The sequence below is a fragment of the Trachemys scripta genome, chromosome 5 (assembly GCF_013100865.1).
Source record: "Trachemys scripta elegans isolate TJP31775 chromosome 5, CAS_Tse_1.0, whole genome shotgun sequence".
In the NCBI taxonomy this organism is placed as follows: domain Eukaryota; kingdom Metazoa; phylum Chordata; order Testudines; family Emydidae; genus Trachemys; species Trachemys scripta.
In genome coordinates, this window is record NC_048302.1 from 24044258 (window position 1) to 24065521 (window position 21264).

The following is a 21264-nucleotide window of genomic DNA, read 5'->3' on the forward strand; positions in this document are numbered from 1 at the left end:
TGACAGGCCAAAAATCTGCATGCCTTAAGCAAAAAAATCTCCCAAACAAACAAAAAGAATCCCAAACACCACCCAACAAACAAAGTATAAGCTAATACAAATCCCCTGGAATAAAGGAATAATGGGGTAAGGCTGCAAAAAGACCAGTGTAGTTTTGGGCTGCAGATGTTAAGATATCAAATCATGGATTAGGAAGACAAGATTCATTTCTATACAAAACCTGAAATATTTAGTGTTGAATTTCAGGCTCTAGTTTACCAGAAGGATACTGACAAACTGATAGGTGCAAAGGAAGATGAATCATTGGTAGGGTGGGATGAAGTGATTTATTTACAAAGACACATTCTAAAAGGTATCTGTAATTTGGCTGTGAGAAAACAAGTGGGGAGATATGCTAAAAGCCTACAGATATTTGAAGGGTGTAAACACCAAAGGCAGAAATACATTATTTTGTGTGATGCCTGTGGATAGATCTAGAAGGAACTGGATGATATTAAGAAAAGGAAAATGTAGGCTGACAACCTTCCTATCAGTGAGATGTATTAGATTGTGAAATAATCTCCCAAAAGAAGTGGTGGAAGCCTTGTTACTTGGAACTTTTAAACCTTAATTGGCCAAAACATAAGAACATGGACCTGAAGGGTTTTTCCTTACATTGACAAAAAGATGAACTGAGTGATCTTTTTAATCTCTGAATTCTCTGATTCTAGAAGATGTACTGTATTTAGCTGTTCTTTCTCACCCCTGCAATCCCCAAAGAAATTGTGCTGGAGAAAAAAAAAATCTGATTTTTTTTGTGGTGTGAGTGGAAAAGTGATTTGGTAGTCTATTGGAAAATGTGTTCGAGAAATAACCAAAATTGGCAAGATTATCATTTAATAACATTGGCCAAAAACCACACTGATAAATAGTTTTGGAAACATTCCAGCCATTTAAAAAGAGGCAATAAATAAATGACATCCCCAAAAAGTGGGATAGCCTCCATTTTCTTCTCACACTTGAGGAACAACAGTGCAGTTTTTGTGCCAAGAGATAGGGAACAGCTGCTTTTCTTCATCCTCACCTGTGCCTATTTTCTCTGAAAGATGATCAAACTTGGCATCACGTGAATGGCAGTGAGCCTCAAAAGTAATGGTGACAGCTGGCTCTGGTAGAGAAGATTTCTTGCCAAGCTCATCTTGTTCTTTAGGTGAGAGAAATGCTGATGGAGTCTCTATGTAAATAACTGGGAAGACCTATGTTATGTTATCTTTTTAATTCCAATGACTATGAATATATTACATCTGCTTATTTATTGCTCAAGAAAATTCAGAGATTTTAGGGGCTCAATTTTAGCTCTTGTTGCCAGAAGTGCTTAGGTGTTAGGGGGACTGGATATTTAGTAGCGGATCAGATTATTCCTGAGCCATTCTGTCTAATCTAGATACTGGCATGATGACTTAAGGATAGGGACCCAGGTGCCGTACACTCAGCAATGATCCTTATGGCTGGACTAAAAGAAGAGCAGTGTACGTTATTCCTGTCATCTACTTTCATATATAATGAGGTGCTAGGAGTTTACAGGGTGTTTGGCTACACACACAAGCCACCTATTCTTGCCCTATTGGTGTTTAAGAGCGCTGCCTAGTAAATCAGCCAGGCCCCACATCTAGCACTCAGTGGAAGATTTGGTCACAATTCTGGATGGCTCCTGGGAGGATAAAGGTTGCCCAAGGCCTTTTCTTTCTAGAATAGCCATAGAAGAGGAAGAGGATTTAGTGCAACTAAGTACTAAGGTTTTTGCAAGATCTGGGTGGTGGATCATAAAGGGTAATATAAAGGGTAATATGTGGTATAGCACTGGTGGTAATGTCAAGTCAAACCCCCATCAGTGTATGAGAGTCACAAGGTATTGAGATCTTACTCATCCCTATAAATAAAAATTAACACCAACAGGAGATTATAAATGCAAAATGATTCATGTGGGGGAATATCACCCAACCACAGAAAAATAGGGAGTTCCGGATGAAGAGAAATTAAGATAAACATGGTCTTACTTCATTATTCTCAGAGCAATAACCCCAACACAAAGACACAGTCTCAGGATGGGAGTATTGAAATAAAGAAGTAAAATCCTCAAAGGAAGGGTAATCTCTCAAAACTTTGTTTAAAAAAAAAAAAGAGCGAGAGACCCTACCATATGAAGTGTTTTTAACGCCCATTGCATCCATGTGGAACAGTTATAAATGTTTCAAGACAAATGCCATGTTGAGATGTGTTGATTATAAACATGTTCGGTTCAATATTCTCTGGTTACCCTGAAGTTAATTCCTTCTTTTTTCATACCATAAGGGTTTCTGCTAGTCCGAGTTCACGTGGAGGTTTTTGTAAGTACAGAAGCAGAACACTTGTTTATGAGCAGGGGTTTACTCCTTGTTCCTGCCACCTGTGTGTCTGTGAAAAAGATTAGTTGATTAAATGGCAGCGTATGTTTGTATGAATGGTATGTTTGTTTAGGGGAGACTTCTAGACTCAACTGCACTATAAATCATAAATAATAATTTATGTCACATGGCCTGAGTATCTGCAGATGGCCAGCAGACAATTTCCCCTCCATCAGTGTAGCCATAACCTGCACCAGCCACAACCCACCACTGGTATATGGGGAAGAATAGGGCATATCAGGGGTGTGGAGTAGCAGAGGTCAGACAGAGAAGAGAAGATCCTCTGTGGTTTGTAGCTAATATACAAAAGAATATCATAGGCTTACCTACCCATGTTTCTTTCACTCATCTGACTGAGAACTGGTGTGTAGGAGCTGTTAGAAGCTGTGTGGCTTCCCATTACAGGTAATGTTGTTTTAGTTGACTTATGCAACAGCCTGAGGAAAAGTTACCATCCTCTGCTTCAATATTTGTACATAGAGGACTAGGTCCTCAACTGGTGTCATTTGGCGTACCTCCATTGAAGTTAACCTGAATATCTGGCCCCAAGGATGTAACAACTTTCACAGGAAGAGGAAGAGAGAAAACATTTCTTTCTGAACAAAAAGACTAAACTGTCATTTTACACCATGTGTAATCAGTTATTTCAGATTTAGAAATGATAGCTGCAGAATAACAGCCTAAGAAAACAAAAGCACAGAGTGACCCAACCTCTACTCAGAGGAATTTTAAAAATGTACACCGATTTGTAGCCCTAGCACTTTGTGCTGCAGTCGCAAGTCTCAGATGATCAAGTATCTCAGGCCTAGTTAGAATTTTGAATGCAATTTTCCCAAAATTGCAGGAAGCGTGTTGATAATTTAGTCAGTGGCATTCTTTCATGTGACTCAGAACTGAGCAAATGCACCTATGTGATGGCAATTCCATTCCAGTTAGGTAATCCTGTAGAACCAAATCTTGCAGTCTTTTTGTGGGCAAAATTCCACTGGGCTAAACTCACAGTGGCAATCATTCTGTGTACCTACAATTTTTTTCTCTAGTTTGTATTCTTTAGAATGGCTTCTAGTCTTCATTTTCTATCCTAAACTATTACTTATGTTGCTATGTGCATACACCTTCTACCCCAGAAATTGCTGCATTTCAATAGTGGTTGAAGCGGTCCCTTTGGAGAACTCGATCTGTAAGGTTCTTTGGAAGAAAGGCAGAATATATATATAGTAAATGCCAGTTTTTATTATAGAGAAAAGGTGGGTGAGGTAATATTTTTTTTTTATTGGATCAACTTCTGTTGGTGAGAGAGATAAGCTTTTAGAGCCACACAGAGCTCTTTTTCAGGTCTGGGAAAGGAACTCCCATCATCACATCGATCATTTTCCTGTATGAGTTAATTCGAGAGCATAGTGATTGTCTGGTTTCACCCACATAATTGTTGTTGGGATGTTTAGTGAACTGGATGAGGTACACCACATGTTGTGATAGGCACGTGTAGGACCCCTGGATATTGAAAGGTGTGTTGTGGGGGATGTTGATCATTGTAGCAGTGGAGATATGTCTGCAGGTTTTGCATCTGTTGTTCTGGCAGGGTCTGGTGTTGCTTTGAGTTACTGTATCCTGGCCTATAGGGAGCTTGCTTCTGATCATGAGCCTGGAGAGGTTGGGGAAGTTTGGGGGGTTGTTTGAAGGCCATAAGTGAGGGTTTTTTTTTTTGTTTCTTTTTGAGGTATTTGGGTGGCCTGTTCCATGACATGATCTACTTTTTTGGTGGAGAGTTCTTGTCTGAAAGTAGTTTTGAGTGTGTTAAGGTGTATATTCCGGACTTTCTCCTTGGAGAATATTCTGTGGTACCTGAGTGCCTGGCTGTAGATAACAGATTTCTTGGTGTGTTTGGGATGGTTACTGGATCTATGAAGGTAAGTGTGGTGATCCATGGGTTTCTTGTATACGGTTGTCTGTAGAGTTCTGTTGATGAAGCTGATCATGGTGTCCAGGGAGTTGATGCTAGTGTGGGAGTGTTCCAGAGAGAGTTTAAAGGATGGGTGGTGGTTGTTGAAGTAGTGGTGGAAATCTATGAAGGAATTTAAACCATCTGTCCAGAGAATGAAAATGTCATGGATGTATCTCAGGTATATCATTAGTTTTGTGGTGCATTTGTCCAGAAATTTTTCTTCAAGGTGGCCCATGAAGAGGTTGGCCTATTGGGGAGCCAACTGAGTACCCATCATTGTTTCCATGGTTTGACTTGGTTTAATTGGTTTAACAGGCCACTTTACTTTGAATGGTCCCTTATAATATGTGCTAACTACTTACCCTAAACAATCTCTTCTATATTTAATTGCACATTTTCATTTAGCTCTTGACCAGATGAAATGATTACCCTCTGATCTACATCTGGAACAGTAACTCTCACTTTCCGTTGTTGTATCTGTGATTGGTTTCCCAAGGAAACAATGTCACATTTCATAAACACATTTGGAATCTGGAATGCTGACAGCTGTATCCTGAGGTGGTAAGCTACTGCCGCTAACTTCATTAGGGGTTGCAAATACTCAGGATATGGCCCTGAGTCTTTAAGGAATGTTTGTGTAACAGTGTTTGACTGGCCAGGGGCAGAAGATCTTTCTTAAGACGTGATCATTGCAGCCTTTCTCCTGGTAGGATTGCAGAGGCTATTTGCTCAGCCACTAGGGTGGGAGAAGGGGAAAAAATGCCCTGGGATTGTTCTCCCTCCAACAGCTTGGCTGGATTCCGGCAGGAGCTACCTTCAGCCCTGTTTACTTAGAGAGTGTGTTGCCACAATGTTAAGCTCTTGTGCAAAGTGCAGGGGATAGGAAGCTCCAGAATGGGCTTGGAGGTCTGCATAAGAGTGAAGGACTTATATTCTACCTCTGCTCTGCTTCTTGTAACTTCTTCCCTTTATTAATATCTTGAAATAGTGGGGAAAAGAAGGCTGAAAACGTTAATGTGTCTCCACCCGGAGTGCCTGGAGACACCTGAGACAGGATGAAGACCCATTTTTTAAATTAAATAGGGACTTGAAATATATGAAGTTTGAGCAAGAGTTATTGTCAGTATCTTCTTTTTTTCCCTGTTAAAGTTTAAAGCAATAAATAAACAGACTGACATGTAATTATTTGACAAAAATGATTCCTCACATTTTTATAATGCTCCTTTATCACCTGAGAGGCTTCTGGTATGAAGGAAGTTGCTACATATTTCAAGTTTATCTTCTCATATTTCATATTCCTTTGTTAGTACACAGAAATCTGAGAGAGAATTCAGATTCTGTAACCATGACAAGATGTAATAAAACCTGCTACAATGTAACATGCCCTCTCTGGTGTTTTCACATTCTGTTTCTCTCTTTATAAGGAACTGATAAGGCTCCCACCATTGTAGTAGCTATTGTAGGCACCATTGTGCTCCCATTTCCTCTCTGAGGCCTTATCTAAACATACAATTTAACTAACTTGGTTTAGAAACTAATTAAATTGGTACAACCCTCTTCTATGGACATTTACATTGGTTTAAGGGTATCCTATATTGATTTAGCTTAAACTGATTCCTTACTGACATAAGCTATATCAGTGTAAGGCATTTTCACGCTGATTTAAGAGTGTCCACGTTAGAGAGTTTTAATCTAATTAAGCCAGATTTAATTAAGTCAGTTTCCAAACTGATTTAGTTAAATCAGTTCAATCTCTATGTGTATACAAGGCCTACCTAACTTGCATTGATCTCCACAGCTCCCTGCTCTTTCCTTGGTGCCCTCTCATTCCTCACATCTGGCCATCTCAAAGGATTTTTAAATGATCCTTTGATTCTCCTCCTTTCTGAGGTTGCCATTGTTTTCTACTATAGTTGAGTAGCAGGCAAGTTTGGGTTCGAGAAAAGGCTGGGTTCAAGTCTGACTATTGTCCACAAATCTCAGTGATTTCCTGATTGAATTCAAACTTGCCCCTGCATCCCAGGGTGAAATCCTGGCCCTACTGAAATCAACAAGAGTTTTGCTATTGTTTTTGATGAATTCAGGATTTCACCCTAAGCTAAAGCTAAAAGCTCTTCAGGGCAGGCCTGTGGATAGGGGCCAGTGCTCTCCTTTTCAACACTCTCATACCACACAGGTTTCTTCTAGTGATTACCTCCTCTTGCTTTTGCATCACAGTCTGTCTGCCCACTCATATTTACAATGGTCACTTTCTGTCTTCTGACAGATCCAAATGCTGTTGGCATGGGAAGTTTCCACACAAATCGCTACTATCATTCTGTATATTACTAGCAGGAATCTCTCTTTCAATCTCTCCTCCCCCTGCCCCCCAGACCCACACCATTACACCTCCTCCCCTTGCCTCTCTCTCTAATGTCCTTCTCTAAAAGATAGATGATATGAACATGGTCTTCTGTCAAAATAACATTCAAATACCTTTCCTGAAGTAAGTCGTGTGAATTGTCTAATACATAAGCAGTAAATTTGGTTGTTTTGTTGTTGTTTTTTGAACTGAGCGGGAATTCACAGCTTTGGGGGTGTCTGATATTCTTTACTTTTGTAGCTCAAGGAAGGAAATATTCCTGAGTCAGTGGTACTGTTATAGCTGCACTAAGTTTGCCATTAGATTAACCCTTCCACAAACTTCTGTTTCCTCTTGCTAGAATTCCAGTGCCAGCTCCGGCTGAGCACATCAGGGTCTCTACTACAGTAAAACAATGACTGTTATCATATGGAAGAAACAGGGATGGGAAGCAGAGAAATAGACAAACAGCAAAACAAAGAAGCAATTGAATCAGAAATGGAAAATAAATACTAGCAAGTCATAAAAGAAATGTGGCTTTTGTCACTTGAATTTCATTATCAGACTGTATTGCTTATTTATGATCTAATATTATATATTAGGTTATATATAAGTTTGCACAGTGCTTTACAGAAAATGAAAGGAAGTTGTCCTTCTCCCAGAGACCTTACATCCTAAATTAAACAAACACAGGAAATATGTGTGATGGGTTAGACCCCCGCTTCCTGGGGTGCCACCAGATGTGCTGGGGTCCCACTGAGCCTATCTGTCCTACCAACCTGGGTCCCCCCCATTCTGTGTTGCTGTGTCAGGCTCTCAAGCCCTCTTCCAGCACACAAACAGGTAGGGACACACCCAGCTGTAGAATCACACAAAGTCTGCAATCAGCTCTCTGTGGGAGGACTCAGCTAAGGGAATGCCCAGTGCCCCTGTGCACACTATATAGAGATCTATATAGCGTAAGCTCATAAAAATCGTTCCCTCCCTCAATGTGGAGGAAGCTATGTACAGCTCTTTCCTCTCCCCCACCCCCCAGTTATGAATTGCACAAACTGGGTTTTGGAATAAACAAAAACATACGTTTATTAACTACAAAAGGTAGATTTTAAGTGATTATAAGGGATAGCAAACAGAACAAAGCAGATTACTGAGCAAATAAAACAAAACACGCAAACTACGCTTAATACACTAAAGAAACAGATTACAAATAGTAATTTCTCACCCTAAATGTTGCAGAGCTTCTTCAGCTCAGGGTTCCAGTTATTTCTCTTCACAGCCTAGACCCTTATCTCAGCCTGGACTCAGCCCTTGCCTTTCCCCAGCTTAGTTCCTTTGTTTCTTCAGGTATTCTTAGCAGTCTTCCTTCTTGGGAAGGGAGGCAGTGAAAAAGAGCCCTGATTAACTCACTTCCCAGATTTAAATAGGATTTACATAAGGCAAGAATCCTTTGTTTCCAGTGGAGAAATACCAGCTGTGTCCAAGGTGGTACTCCATAACATCATCACATCAGGTGACATTATCACATGACCTTGCAGTGTTAAAGCAACCATGAGACAAGATAAATTTGTAATGTCCCCAGGAAGGCATCCAGGAAGATGAGAGATCAGCACCATTGTCTTTCCTAATGGCCCATTCAGGCTGATTGCCTTCTGTCTGGTGGGCGTTCCCCAAGTACACACACAGTTGTAATTGTTACATAGTCAATATTCCTAACTTCGGATACAGAAATGTTACATGCATATAAATTGGATAATCACATTCAGTAAATCACAACCTTTCCAATGATGCCTCACATGACCCATCTTGCACAAAACATATCTCAGTTATGCAATATTCATATTACAACTATATTTTTATGAAGAATATGGGGTGCAGCATCATGATATGATGGCAAAAAAGGAAGGGAGAGAAGGGATGAAGGTTACAACAAATTTTAAAAAATATGAAACAAGTAGTTAGGAGTGAAGTTTGAACGATCAGATGATATTTCAGAACAGAGTAAGGCAAAAGAGAAGAAATATCGAGAACTGGATTAGAATTCCTCAGTGGGAAAACTCACTGAAAGAAGTGAATTTTAAAAGAAGACCTGGAGGTTGAAAGAGAGGATGTTTGGGGAGGGAGCAGGATCCTGGCATAGAGAACAGAAGAGAAGAAGGGCCAAAGTCATGTGTGAAAGTAAGAGAGAAAGATAGCATCAAGATCAGAAGACTGTTTAGAAATTGGAATTGGCAGAAACGGGAAAGGAAGCAAACCAAAACAAGGTCAGAGCTGTAGGCAAGGTGGACTTGTGAAGTGTCTTGAAGTGAGGAAAAGGAGGTAAGGGGACTCACGTGGCTCTAAGCCATCTTTGTGCCCTCCTGATGCGCCACTGTGTAACTTAGGCTCCCTTAAGAGCTGTCTAAGTTATGGCAGCCTCCCCAGGCTGCCCTATGGGCCACAAGACTTCTCAAAATTTCCACAGTGCTGCATGCTATAGCTCTGTCCTGCCATGCCTGGTGCACCAGGGCTTGAAAGTGGTTTCTTGGAAGACAGTCTTATGGCTGTCTTCCACATTTCCTGTGCCAGGTGAGCCCTCATCCAGCTGGATACAGACACTTTTATGCTGCTAGCCTTTTTATCCCGTGTATAGGTGCTGGAGTGGGAATGAGGCTGTCACTCAAGAAGTGTAAACTTGATGTAGAAAGAACTGTGAACCCAATTTAGTAGCTATAACATTGCTCTAGAACTACAGAACAGTTATGAAAAAAAGTCAGTTTCTTTTTTGGTTATTTAATATTAATGGATGCATGTCCTGGAGCCAAAAATATTGGCGAATAATTGAGCAAAAACAGAGGTCTGAGTTTGTGAGATATCACAAGGTATGTGACAAGTTATATATGAGGCATATGGTGCAGTATATATTTTTTGCCTGCCCATTAGTAGAGTAACTTCATTTTCAAAGGTTGTGTTAAGAAGACTCTAGCTATCTGTTCATATTGTATTGCTGGAGGATCTCCATTGATATAATATTTTTATATAATGATTTCTTCATAAAAGGACCATGCATATTTAGTTTTGTCTTTTCCAACTTTTTATATAGACTGTCTTATTCACGTAGTGTGGCACCATTTAGCAAAGCATTGAAGCATTTGCTTCACTCCATCTCTGTTCAGCAATGCGCTCTAGTTAGCAAAGGACTGAAGTATTCTGGTAAAGCCGTTACAGTGCTTAAAAGATCTTCTTGTAGGAAGTGTCTCAATACTTGGACAAAACTCCAAAAAGAATTTTCAACTTATAATTTCTCTACATTGTTATGTTATACTAAGGTACTTTTTCTAGAGTTTTCATAGAATGTTAAAGATGGCTAAGGATCATGTCTCGTTTGTGGGCCAGATACTGATCAATTTCACATGTATACATTCTTTGACACCTTTGACACCTGAGACTGACACCTGTATAAATCACATTGGAATCTGCTCCTATATTTTGTAAAGTGCCATGTAATTATACAGTTGCGTATAGATATCTGTTGTTATGGCAGTAATGATAACAGATTTTTTTGAATTTTTTTGTTAAATATACTTTTTTTTTTCAGTCTTTCATATAGCTCAGCCTCATTCACAGATTCCTGGCTATTGAGGGGTATCTGCATACTCAAGTCATGGCAGAGAAGATATGGCTTGTTGCTAATCTACAAGCATTGGGGCCAGAACCTCAGCTTGAATAAATTGTCTTCGCTCCACGGAAGTTAATGGAGCGATGACAACGTATACCAGCTGCAGATCTGTCCCTAAGTTCTGAAGTGAAAAACTAGGTAGGCAACTTAGAACAGAGCTCCTGGAAAGCTGTTAAACTAAATTACAACCACTTTAAATATAATGCACAATGTTGAGAGCCTAGTTGAAATGCAGTGAGACTGCAGCCTGCTTATGTGGGGGCTCAGTAAATAGGTTTTTGTTTTGTTGAGTCCTCCAGGGTAAGGGCAATAATTAGGGCTACAGAATCTGTGACTTCCAGAGACCTCTGTGACATAAGCCCGCTGCGCCTGGGAGCTGAAGGGTCCCCCCGCAGCTCGTGGTGGCTGGGAACTGCCGGGGTCCCGAGCTCCAGCCTCAATGGGTGGTGGTGGGGAGGTTGCCCCAGAAGCTCCCAGCCACATAGCAGGACCCCATAGCTCCCCATTTTGTCATGCATATTTTTAGTAAAAGTCACGGATAGGTCACGGGCTTCTGTGAATTTTTCTTTATTGCCTGTGACCTGTCCGTGACTTTTACTAAAAATATGTGCGACAAAATCTTAGCCTTAACAATAATACAGTCAAAGATGGTGGGAGGGGTGTGGTGTGTGGGAGTTGCAGGGAGTGGGTGAGAGTTGTCCTTTTTGCCATTTTCTCTGGGCTTGGTTTGTGTCACCCTTGGAAATGGTCAGTATCTCTCCATGCAGGCTAGCCTGACATTTTGAGAGTTTCTGGCACATGGCAGCTAAGAGGGACAAGTAATATTGTAGAGCCCAGTAGTGCAAATGGATCTGAGTGGGTGGACCACAGGGATTTGCCCATTCAGATCTATTTGTAGATCAGGGACCTTGGTGATTGCTTTATGTATTGACTACATAAAGAATTGTCAGCACTTCTGATGGCAAATACATGGGGGTTAGGTGTGAAAATAATGACATTTCTCCCTCAGTGCAGAACTGTACATTTTGATGAATTTTGTGATCTTCACTCTAAAGAGACATTCTCCCTCCTGGCTTTTTGCTTTCAACATAAAGCAAGGTGAAAACTGGATAATGAACCTGCGAATGTGATTTCCCCCTTTCCCCCTGCTGGCATCACCATTAGTGAGAATTTGTTCTAATAGCTCTAATCCCATTATGATGCAAATAAGATTTTGTTTTCTGTGGTAGAAATATCTGATGCATTTGCATTTACAATGGGTGAAAATAAAATATGTCTGCCTCCTATTGGGATTGCAGCATCTTTAGATCTAACAACCTCAAGTTAAACCCAGTGTTCTTTGAAATGGTGGTGAACCAGTATTTACAAAGGAAACAGTTACTTGACTCTTAACTATATTGGCTCTAATGAGTTTGCCGCAATAAAGGAAGAAATCAAATATTACGTAAAAGTCAGTGAACACTTGATCATACTCTATCAAGGCAAATCATTTCACTTGGAATAGATGAATGAAAAGAACTCTATTGGCAAACATTAGTGCTCAAAAGCCAAATAAACTATCCTAACTGCAAAAACAAAACAACACTCCCCTCTCCCCCCCAAAAAAAACCACACACACCACTAGAGTCAGATTAAATATTCTGCTGACTCTGATATTCTTTAGCAAGGAAAATGTTTCTAAAAAGAGCACATTAGTGGGGGAAAAAAGAGGATTGCAGATTTCTAACTATGAGGTATACAAACTGTGTGGGTGGAGTGGGGTAAGGAAGCAGGATAAGCCTTAGAGACAGAAAATAAAGCACTATCAAAATTCATTGGGAGAATGAAAAACGTTCACGTTTTCCTCAAGTACTCAACTAAACATTTGCTTTGCCTAGCCCCTGTACCACCAATTACTCCTGCAACAAGGGTGGTAATTTTTCAGCTGCTGTAATTCCATGGGATGCTGGGATTTCAGATCATGTAAATGATGCAGCACTACATGTGAATTACACATTATGTACCTGGGGCACTATGCTACATTGAATGCTTAGTAGTACTGAGTGGAGACTCAAGTCTGAGAGCCTGATTCTGCTCTCTCTACAGGAGTAATTTAATTTGTCAGTGAATTTATGCTAATTTAAAAGTGATGTAAAAGCACATTCTGTCTTCCCATATCTTTGATTCACCATTAGCTAATAAAAGCACTTGGGTTTCTAATTCAGTTTTTTCCTTTGTTTTCTAAACTACATCAAATTGTCCTGGCTGGACCTTCTGGACCATTTCCAGTGCAGTAGAGCAGACCTAAAATCAGCATAATTGGCCAGCTGTAGATTCTCCCTTGAATGCAATGTTGGCTCAGAGCAGCCATACCACCTCCTGCATGCGTCTTCCAAACTGCCACCCTAGAGGTTGTGGCTGGGATGTCCTTATACCAGGAATATTTACTTGCTGGAATTTCCCCTTTGGGCTATAGTTTACTGTGCATAATTTAGAGCAGCCCTGAGGATGCTTTAACTTGTACCAGAGTGTTGGCAGGCCCCTGGCCAACCCTATGATTGATGGAGGGTAATGATGGCTTAAAGTAATATTTGTTCCATCCCCAACCATCCGTGCACCAAGTAAGGCTTAGCCACTGGAGGCTCTGGTCCCATCTGTTCTGTCCAGCAATTCATAGCTATTGTGTAGTTCAGGGGTGCCAAACTGTGGCTCGCAAGCGACATGTGGCTCCTTTACTATTAAGGTGCAGCTTGCAAGCCCGCTCTCTCCCCCCACCATTCTCTGCCTACCAGACTGGGGGAGGGGAGCTCAGGACCTCTGCCTTGCAGTGGGGTGGTGGGGTAGGAGCTTCTGTCCAGCGGGGAGGAGGATCTCAGGGCTTCAGCACTGTGGGGTGCACCTGCAAGGGCTCGGGGCTTCAGTCCCAGCTCTCAAACTTCTAAAAATTCTCATATGTGGCTCGGAGGGCCAGTAAGTTTGGCCACCCCTGGTATAGTTAGTCTGAAGAACCAAACTTCATGGAAGCCTTTGCACTAAAGCTATTGTTTCATGGTAAAGCAGATTATTATTTCAATGCCTATCACTGCAAATTATTGGTTGTCTGCAACATCCTTCTTCTTAGGGTCTGGTTAAATTGAATTGTTCATTCAATGAGAAATGTAGCAAGAAAGCTTAGAAAGTCATTAATTTGTTGCTCCAAATTGACAGACTTCATTATATTTTAGCCGGAAAAGACCAGCATGTTTTTTAAAGCATGACTGTGAGCAGAATATGTGAGATTGTATCTAATGTTCAGAACAAGTTTTTCTTTTCTTTTCTTTTCTTTTCTTTTCTTTTCTTTTCTTTTCTTTTCTTTTCTTTTCTTTTTCCTTCAAGTTAGTAGAAATGAAACACCTAAAATATGAGTGTTATCACTGTATTTATAAATATTTGTCATTGGCCAGTCTGGAAGAGCCAGGAACTGGATTATTTGCCAAGCCCGCTGCCTCAGTTCCCAGATTTCCACATATTTGGAAATTGCTGCTGAACAAGGAAAATGAAGTTTTGCTGGTTTTCACATATTGTAGCTTGAGAAACCCTATGAGCTATTCAAATATGTTATCAATTTTGAATAAGAACAACATAAGAACGGCCATACTGAGTCAGACCCAAGGTCCATCTAGCTCAGTATCCTGTCTTCAGACAGTGGCCAATACCAGGTGCTTCAGAGGGAATGCACAGAACAGGTAATCATCAAATGATCCATTCCCTATCGCCCATTCCCAGATTCTAGCAGAGACTAGGGACACCATCCCTGCCCATCCTGGCTAATAGCCAAGGATAGACCTATCCTCAAAGAATTTATCTAGTTCTTTTTTGAACCCTGTTATAGTTTTGGCATTCGCAACATCCTCAAGCACAGAGTTCCACAGGTTGACTGTGTGTTGTGTGAAGAAATACTTCCTTTTGTTTGTTTTAATCCATCTGCCTATTAATTTCATTTGACCCCTAGTTCTTTTGTTATGAGGAGTAAATAAATAACACTTCCCTATTTACTTTCTCCACACCAGTCATGATTTTATACACCTGTATTGTATCCCCCCTTAGTTATCTGTTTTCCAAACTGAAAAGTCCCAGTCTTATAAATCTCTCCTCATATGGAAGCTGTTCCATGCCACTAACAATTTTTGTTGCCCTTTTCTGAACCTTTTCCAGTTCCAATATATCTTTCGTGAGATGGGACAACCACAGCTGCATGCAATATTCAGGATGTGGGCTTACCATTGATTTATATAGGGGCATTATCATATTTTCTGTTTTATTATCTATCCCTTTCTTAATGATTCCCAACATTCTGTTCGCTTTTTTGACTGCCGGACAACGACTCCGAGATCTCTTTCTTGAGTGGTAACAGCTAATTTAGACCCCATCATTTTATATGTATAGTTGGGATTATGTTTTCCAATGCGCATTAATTTGCATTTATCAACATTGAATTTCATCTGCCATTTTGTTGCCCAGTCACCCAGTTTTGTGAGACCCCTTTGTAACTCTTTGTTGTCTGCTTTGGACTTAACTATCTTGAGTAATTTTGTATCATCTGCAAATTTTGCCACCTCAGTGTTTACCTCTTTGTCCAGATCATTTATAAATACATTGAATAGTACTGGTCCCAGTACAGACCCCTGGGGACAGCATAGGAGATGGTGCAGTATTTCCCTTTAGTTATGATGGGAAATTACTGTGCTTTCTCAGATACCACTGTGAGGTAACAGTTGGTAAATGGTGAACTTGGTAATGATCATTAACATACCATACAAACGTAGAAGAAGATGGGAAGCTTAAAGGTTCATCACTACCTGACCTTCTGTATTTGGTGGAAATTGATAATGTGGGATTCCTTCCACCCGATCGCCACAGGAGACCTCTGCTTAATGCTCCAGAGGAAGGTGGGAAAAAACCCAAAGTCACTGCCAATAAGCCATGCTTGTTGAGAAGATTCCTTCCTGACCACAAAGCTGAAGCTTCCTCTTTTGTCTGTTCAGGCTCAAATTAGTTATTCCTGGATGTTACAGTATACGGGCCTGGTCTAAAGCTCATTGAAGTAAGTGGAAAGATTCTATTGACTCCAATGGGTTTTGGAGCATGCCCTGTGTAGGTAGAAATCTACAGTGTTTTGAAGTTTCCTAAAACCTTTAGAACCATATCCATGATTAATTTTTAATTATGTGAAATACTTTCCTCTTCATTTAAACTATCTTCAAGGAAAATGTAAGCTGTATTTTAAAAACAATTTTCATTTACATGATGGAAAGCTATAATAAATATTCCCGCTTGATCAGGGAAATCTTTTTTTGAAAATAAATAATATAAAAAGAATAAAAAAAAACTTATAGCAACGGAGAACTTTCATTTTGGCAAAGAGAAACTGAAGTTGCAGATCAAAAGTTTTGAATTAAACTCTAAAATTAGAATTTATAAACTTAAGTGAATTCCAAGGCCCAGTTAGTAAAACACTTAAGAATGTGCTTGATGTTAAGGAAGGATGTTTAAGCATGAGCTTAATAACAATGCTTTCCTGAACTGGGTTCTTAATTTGAGAAAAGAAACATTTGTTTTGGAATGTGGTGATTGGGTGTCTAAATGTCCATAAATCAATTCATGGACCAAATGTCCAATAACATCTTTCTTAGGGTGGGAAAAAATTATCTGGCTTTTTGAATCTCAAAAAGAGATTGCTTCATAGAGGATAGTAATGGTGATAAGTGTCTAAAGTCAGGGAAGATGGAATTTGAAGTAATAGGAAAGCCTGGGAAAGGGGATTTAAAAAAACAAAAACCTCTGACTCTAGTATGTAGGTTAGTGGTCACTGCTCTTCCTCTTGAATGTCAGTTGAAGTTATATCTCTACTTTTGTTATAACACACACATTTCAAGATTAAAGATTCACTCCAATCTAACTCTTGACATGGACATGTTTCAGCACTACAGATCAGGGTTATTTAAAGACCACTTTATTGTGTGTCATATTACAATCTCAACATTTTGAGCTGTTTTTTTTCAGCTGTGTTAGAGTTAAATAGGTAGGGTGAAATGCTGACTCCATTGATGTCAATGGCAAAACTTCCTCCGAAGGATCTTTTAATGCATAAGTAAATTATAAAATGGCAGTGATTCTTAATTAATAGAATTGCTTTTGGTGTCCTGCTGGAGAAAGAAAAGAGGAGACTCAGTTGTGCCATTTGGAAAAGTAAATGCAACACCAGGAACTGCTGGGTAATACAGTTATTCAGATCCATATTGATAGTGGTGGTGATGGAGACTAAAGTGTTTTCTGGTTTCTTTTGCATCCTGCAGGAGGTATGTGAGAGAAATTCCTTGGTGCAGGAGGCAATAGTCTGCTGAGTATGCAGAGCTCCTCATTTTCCCTGTAGTCTTTAACAAGGAGGAACAAGGTTAAGGCACAGAACTGGCAGTCAGGAGGGCTGAGTTCTGTTCCTGACGTCAGTTTCCTCACCCACCATTTGGTGATTCTACTTTATCTCACGTGGTGGTGGGAAGTTTAATTTCTGATTATAAGCATTTTGAGATCTAGAGGTGGGCCTGACCCAAAGCCCTCTGATGTAAACAGGAGTCTTTCCATAATTTACTTCAGTAAGTCTCGGAGCAGATCCTAAGTGTAAAAGATAAATTATTTTCACTTTTCATTGATCTTTGTGGTCATTCCATTCTGCGCTGGGATAGATGCTAGTGACAAGCAACATTTTTATTTTTCACTGTTGTTGAAATAATAAGGAATAAGAGAATAATGAAGAGAGAAATTAGGTTTTTGAAAAAAATCATTTATCCTCTGAACTTGGGTTTAATTTGTCCATTAAGCTAAGATGCTGTTCTTTGTTTTTAGAAAAATATTCCCTAGAGATGATTCCTTATGCTCTTGATGTGTGGTGTTATAAAGCAATGGCAATTGATAATATATAGTCTGAGATCATACACAACATTCTTGGTAAATTATGCAGTTTGGTTCACGTAATTCTTTTTGTCTAAAACAAAATTGGATTACTTAACTTCACCAAGAGGAGAGAAATGATCATAAAGAGCATTGTTAAACACTCATTTCATACACACTTTGTTAGTTGCTGGCTTAAGGAAGACAGATATCTGGTTGAAAACAATTGGAGCCTGGGTTTGTTTGTTTGCTTGCTTTTTCTTGTAATTTTTTTCATGATCTTTGAGTTCTCATCAGACGCATCTTAGAAATTAATTTTTAAAATTCAGATATGTAAATGGTAAGCATTATTCTGAAAGGGTTTCATTTCTAGAATTATTGGAATATGATGGTTCACTCTAGAGAAATGGTTTAAGAAATTAAATCAAAAGGGGACTATTATTATTACTAACTCTCTCTAGAGCACATTGGGATTTGTTCACTGAGCCAGTTGCTGAATAAGTCCTTAATGGTGATGGGAAAAGCGACAGTGATAGTCCTATTCTATTCTGTGTAGCTTCCTATACGGCAGTCATCACCGCAGTATCTGAGTGCCTTCCACAAGTGCATTAAGCAATATTACTAACTTCTGTCACATGTTTGTTCTCTCTTCCTCTTCTCAGAGGAAAAATGTATGTAGTGGAGTATCTTGTTTTGGTAGTATTATTTTGGTTTGTTTGTTTGGGTTTGTTATATAGACATGCCACTGTATATTTGTTAGAGAAGGCAAGAGCAAATAAATGCATATTGCTTGTGGAACAGAGTGTAGTGAAGTTTTGAGTGTGTGCGTGTGCACGCAAACAACATCATGATTTCCCAAAAATTTAACTTAGGACCTGTTTCTTGTTCCTTACTTATTCCGTATTCAAATCAAATGCTATTGTTTTCAGCATTAGCTTGGCATGAGAATGGAAGGTTTTACTAGCATCCTTATCAATTTAGCATACGTTAACTATAGCTCTCTAGTGAGTTTACTATCCTAAGAATAAAACCTTAAACCAAACATACATCCAGATAATATTTCAGAGGCAACACTGGATATGCAAAATCACAAAGGAGATATGAGTAGGAAAGTTATGTTCTGGTTTCAGGATCACTCCAGTGACACTAGTTTTATTGTGCCCATGCTTGGTATCCCAGCTCTAATCAGGGCTGGCTCCACGCACCAGCTTACCAAGCAGGCGCTTGAGGCGGCCACTTCGGAGAGGGGCAGCACATCCCGCTGTTCGGCAGCAATTCGGCGGACGGTCCCTCACTCCTGCTCGGAGCGAAGGACTTCCTGCCGAATTGCCACTGCAGATCGCGATTGCGATCACGGCTTTTTGTTTTTTGTTTTTTTTGTTTGGCTGCTTGGGGCGGCCAAAACCCTGGAGCCAGCCCTGGCTCTAATATCTTCTGTAGATCACATGCAACAGGCACGTGCTTATGTACAATCAATTGTAGATCTCTGAGTAATTAATGTAATTTTTGAATTTCCCTCAATTTAGCAATAATAATTGTTCGCTCTTATAAATGATGCTGTATATGCAGTCATAAAGAAGTGTGCTTTGCACTGAAGACAGCAAAAACTCAGATTTCTTCTCATCCTAAATAGTCTTCCAGTGTTCCAAATAAGGATGAGAACTCTCACCTACAGAGAGATACTTCTGAATCTCTTTGCTTCCTTAGGTTCTTCCTAGTCTACTCTGTATCGTTCCAATTTTAGTATATGTGCTGCCGAATAGTAAAATCCATCTTTTATAGTGACTTTTTATGTTTAATAGGTCTTTCCCAGCTTTGCATGTAAATCTTACACTGCAGTTGAAATTAATTATAAGTAATGGTGTGTACTCTGTTCCATTGCTGTAAGATCTCACTCCCTCTGCGTGTGTGGATTTCCCATGCCTGTTATTCCCATGTCTGTCTCTCTAGTTCTGGTTAATTCAGAAGACACCTGGATGGAAATTCCAGACATCCCATTCACCCTTAAAACTGAAGAATATCCTTTTAAAATATATAAAGCTTGTATTTGTATTCACTGCAGCGCTGCATATGATGCCGTCCTTGACAGAAATGTGGCTATTAAGAAGCTCAGCCGACCATTTCAGAATCAAACTCATGCCAAACGAGCTTACAGAGAGCTGGTCCTCATGAAGTGTGTGAACCATAAAAATGTAAGTTTTCTTGTGGGGACCAGGGGATGTTGTGTGCTTGATTTGTTAGGGAAAAAATCACATCCTTTCAGGCTGTAATGCGATACTTTAACTTATGACTTCTGCTATTTTAAGGGCTAGATCTTGACCCAGACTACACACCTATGTATTGTAAGGCCCCCTACATGGGCTACCCTAACTTTAGGTCCTGGCACATATGAGTAAGCATGACTACTCCCATGCTTGCTCCTTCCCCAGAGGAGGTGGGCAAAGAATGGATGGAGCTTTAGCTTCACCCTCTATTTGCTGGTATTGGCCAGCAGTAAATTACTATCCTTCCAGGAGCCCGGAGGAAGCAGGAAAGGAATTGTGACTCAGGGGAATGTCTCTGAATCATGCTACCTTCAGGAGCTACTTCTATGGTGGTGCAGTGAAAGCACACCCCTTGCTCAGAGCTCTTCCTGAATTCACAATCTAGCCCCCTCTATTGGAGTATTTAATTGTATTGTCATTATGAAGATTCTGTTTATTGATAATCCTGTAAAGAGCCTATGGAGCACAATGGGAATCTGTTATGTAAGATGCTATTACTGATTACTTCATTGCCAACTGTTTGGATGGTTCATACTAATGCTGTGTAACCAGAATCTCTGAAACCACATGCTATTTTGTTTTATTTCTTCTTAATCTTAAGAAATGAACAATGACAGCAGATTTTTAGTCTTTCTTAATTCTCCTTACCTCCACCTGCCTTGTGTATAAACACTTTCTTTAGCATTATACTGGAATGGCCATCATACAGGTTTACATTAGGGGTGCCCACATATGTATTCAATGATTGGAATGATATGTTTGATACAGTGTAGTGTGGCTTGTGGCTATGGGATACCCATGAGTACCCCATTACATTGTTCAAATGTTTCTCCGCTAGTTTCCTTTTTGTGCAAACTCGCCACTCCTGTTACTACCCTTATACCATAATTGGCCAAACCATGTTATGGAAGTCCCAATGAAATCAGTAGAACTACTCATGTGAGAAAAGCAAACTGCATTTATCCTTTTATTTGTAGCATGGTATGTTGTCACTACCAGCTCTTAAGATTCAACGCTAGTATCTTCCTATGTCTGTGGACTGATTTTAGCCCACTGGGGATGTTACAAATAATAATGATAATGGACAGTGCACATTAGTTTCCATTGAGAGTAAATTAATAACAGTTCATTACCTGTAAACACTTTTCACAGATCCTGAAAGGACTCTTCCTCGCCACACAAACTGAATGAATGAGCATGAGAAGCCTGATAGACTGTGATATTTGACACACTATTTCTCAATCATTAGTTCACAGGGGGAGAAAGGAATTGGCTACATGTTTTTTCTTTCAATGAGAGAGAGCCCTGAAATCACAAAGAGTTTGGAATGAAAATCTGTGCAATTCAAAGACTTGCTCTGAAGGTTGCAAATAGTAATTTACCATCAGTCTCCTGTTACTACCTTATCGCTAGTGACTATTTGTTTGATCCTTTAATTTACAGATGAATAGTGTGCCTGGCAGACACTTCACAGAGCCCACCTAGAGTTATTTTGCTGTACTTTTCTTAACACTGAGTTATCCTTAAATTTTCAAAGAGTTGTGCAGGGCTCTAGCTGTCTCATTCCCATTGGCTTGGATGGAAACGGCATGATTTAGATCCCTGCACACTAGTTTGAAAATGCAGAGCTGGGTGAGTTGTGCTTGGCACATAATTAGAGGCTACATGGTGCATTATTACCCATGATTCTTAATGTATTGGAAGGGGCAGAAGGCTACAAAGATGGGGTT

The 21264-nt window shown here is 39.9% G+C and overlaps 1 protein-coding gene across 8 annotated transcripts in view; it reads left to right on the plus strand.

Annotated features, from left to right (window-relative positions):
* Nucleotides 1-21264, plus strand: part of MAPK10 (mitogen-activated protein kinase 10) — a 258639-nt gene that overhangs the window by 154279 nt on the left and 83096 nt on the right. For all 8 annotated transcript variants that reach the window (XM_034771494.1, XM_034771498.1, XM_034771497.1 and 5 more), the window contains one exon: nt 19333-19462. In XM_034771494.1, the coding sequence (XP_034627385.1) occupies nt 19333-19462 (130 nt within the window). The remainder of the gene's footprint in view (nt 1-19332; nt 19463-21264) is intronic.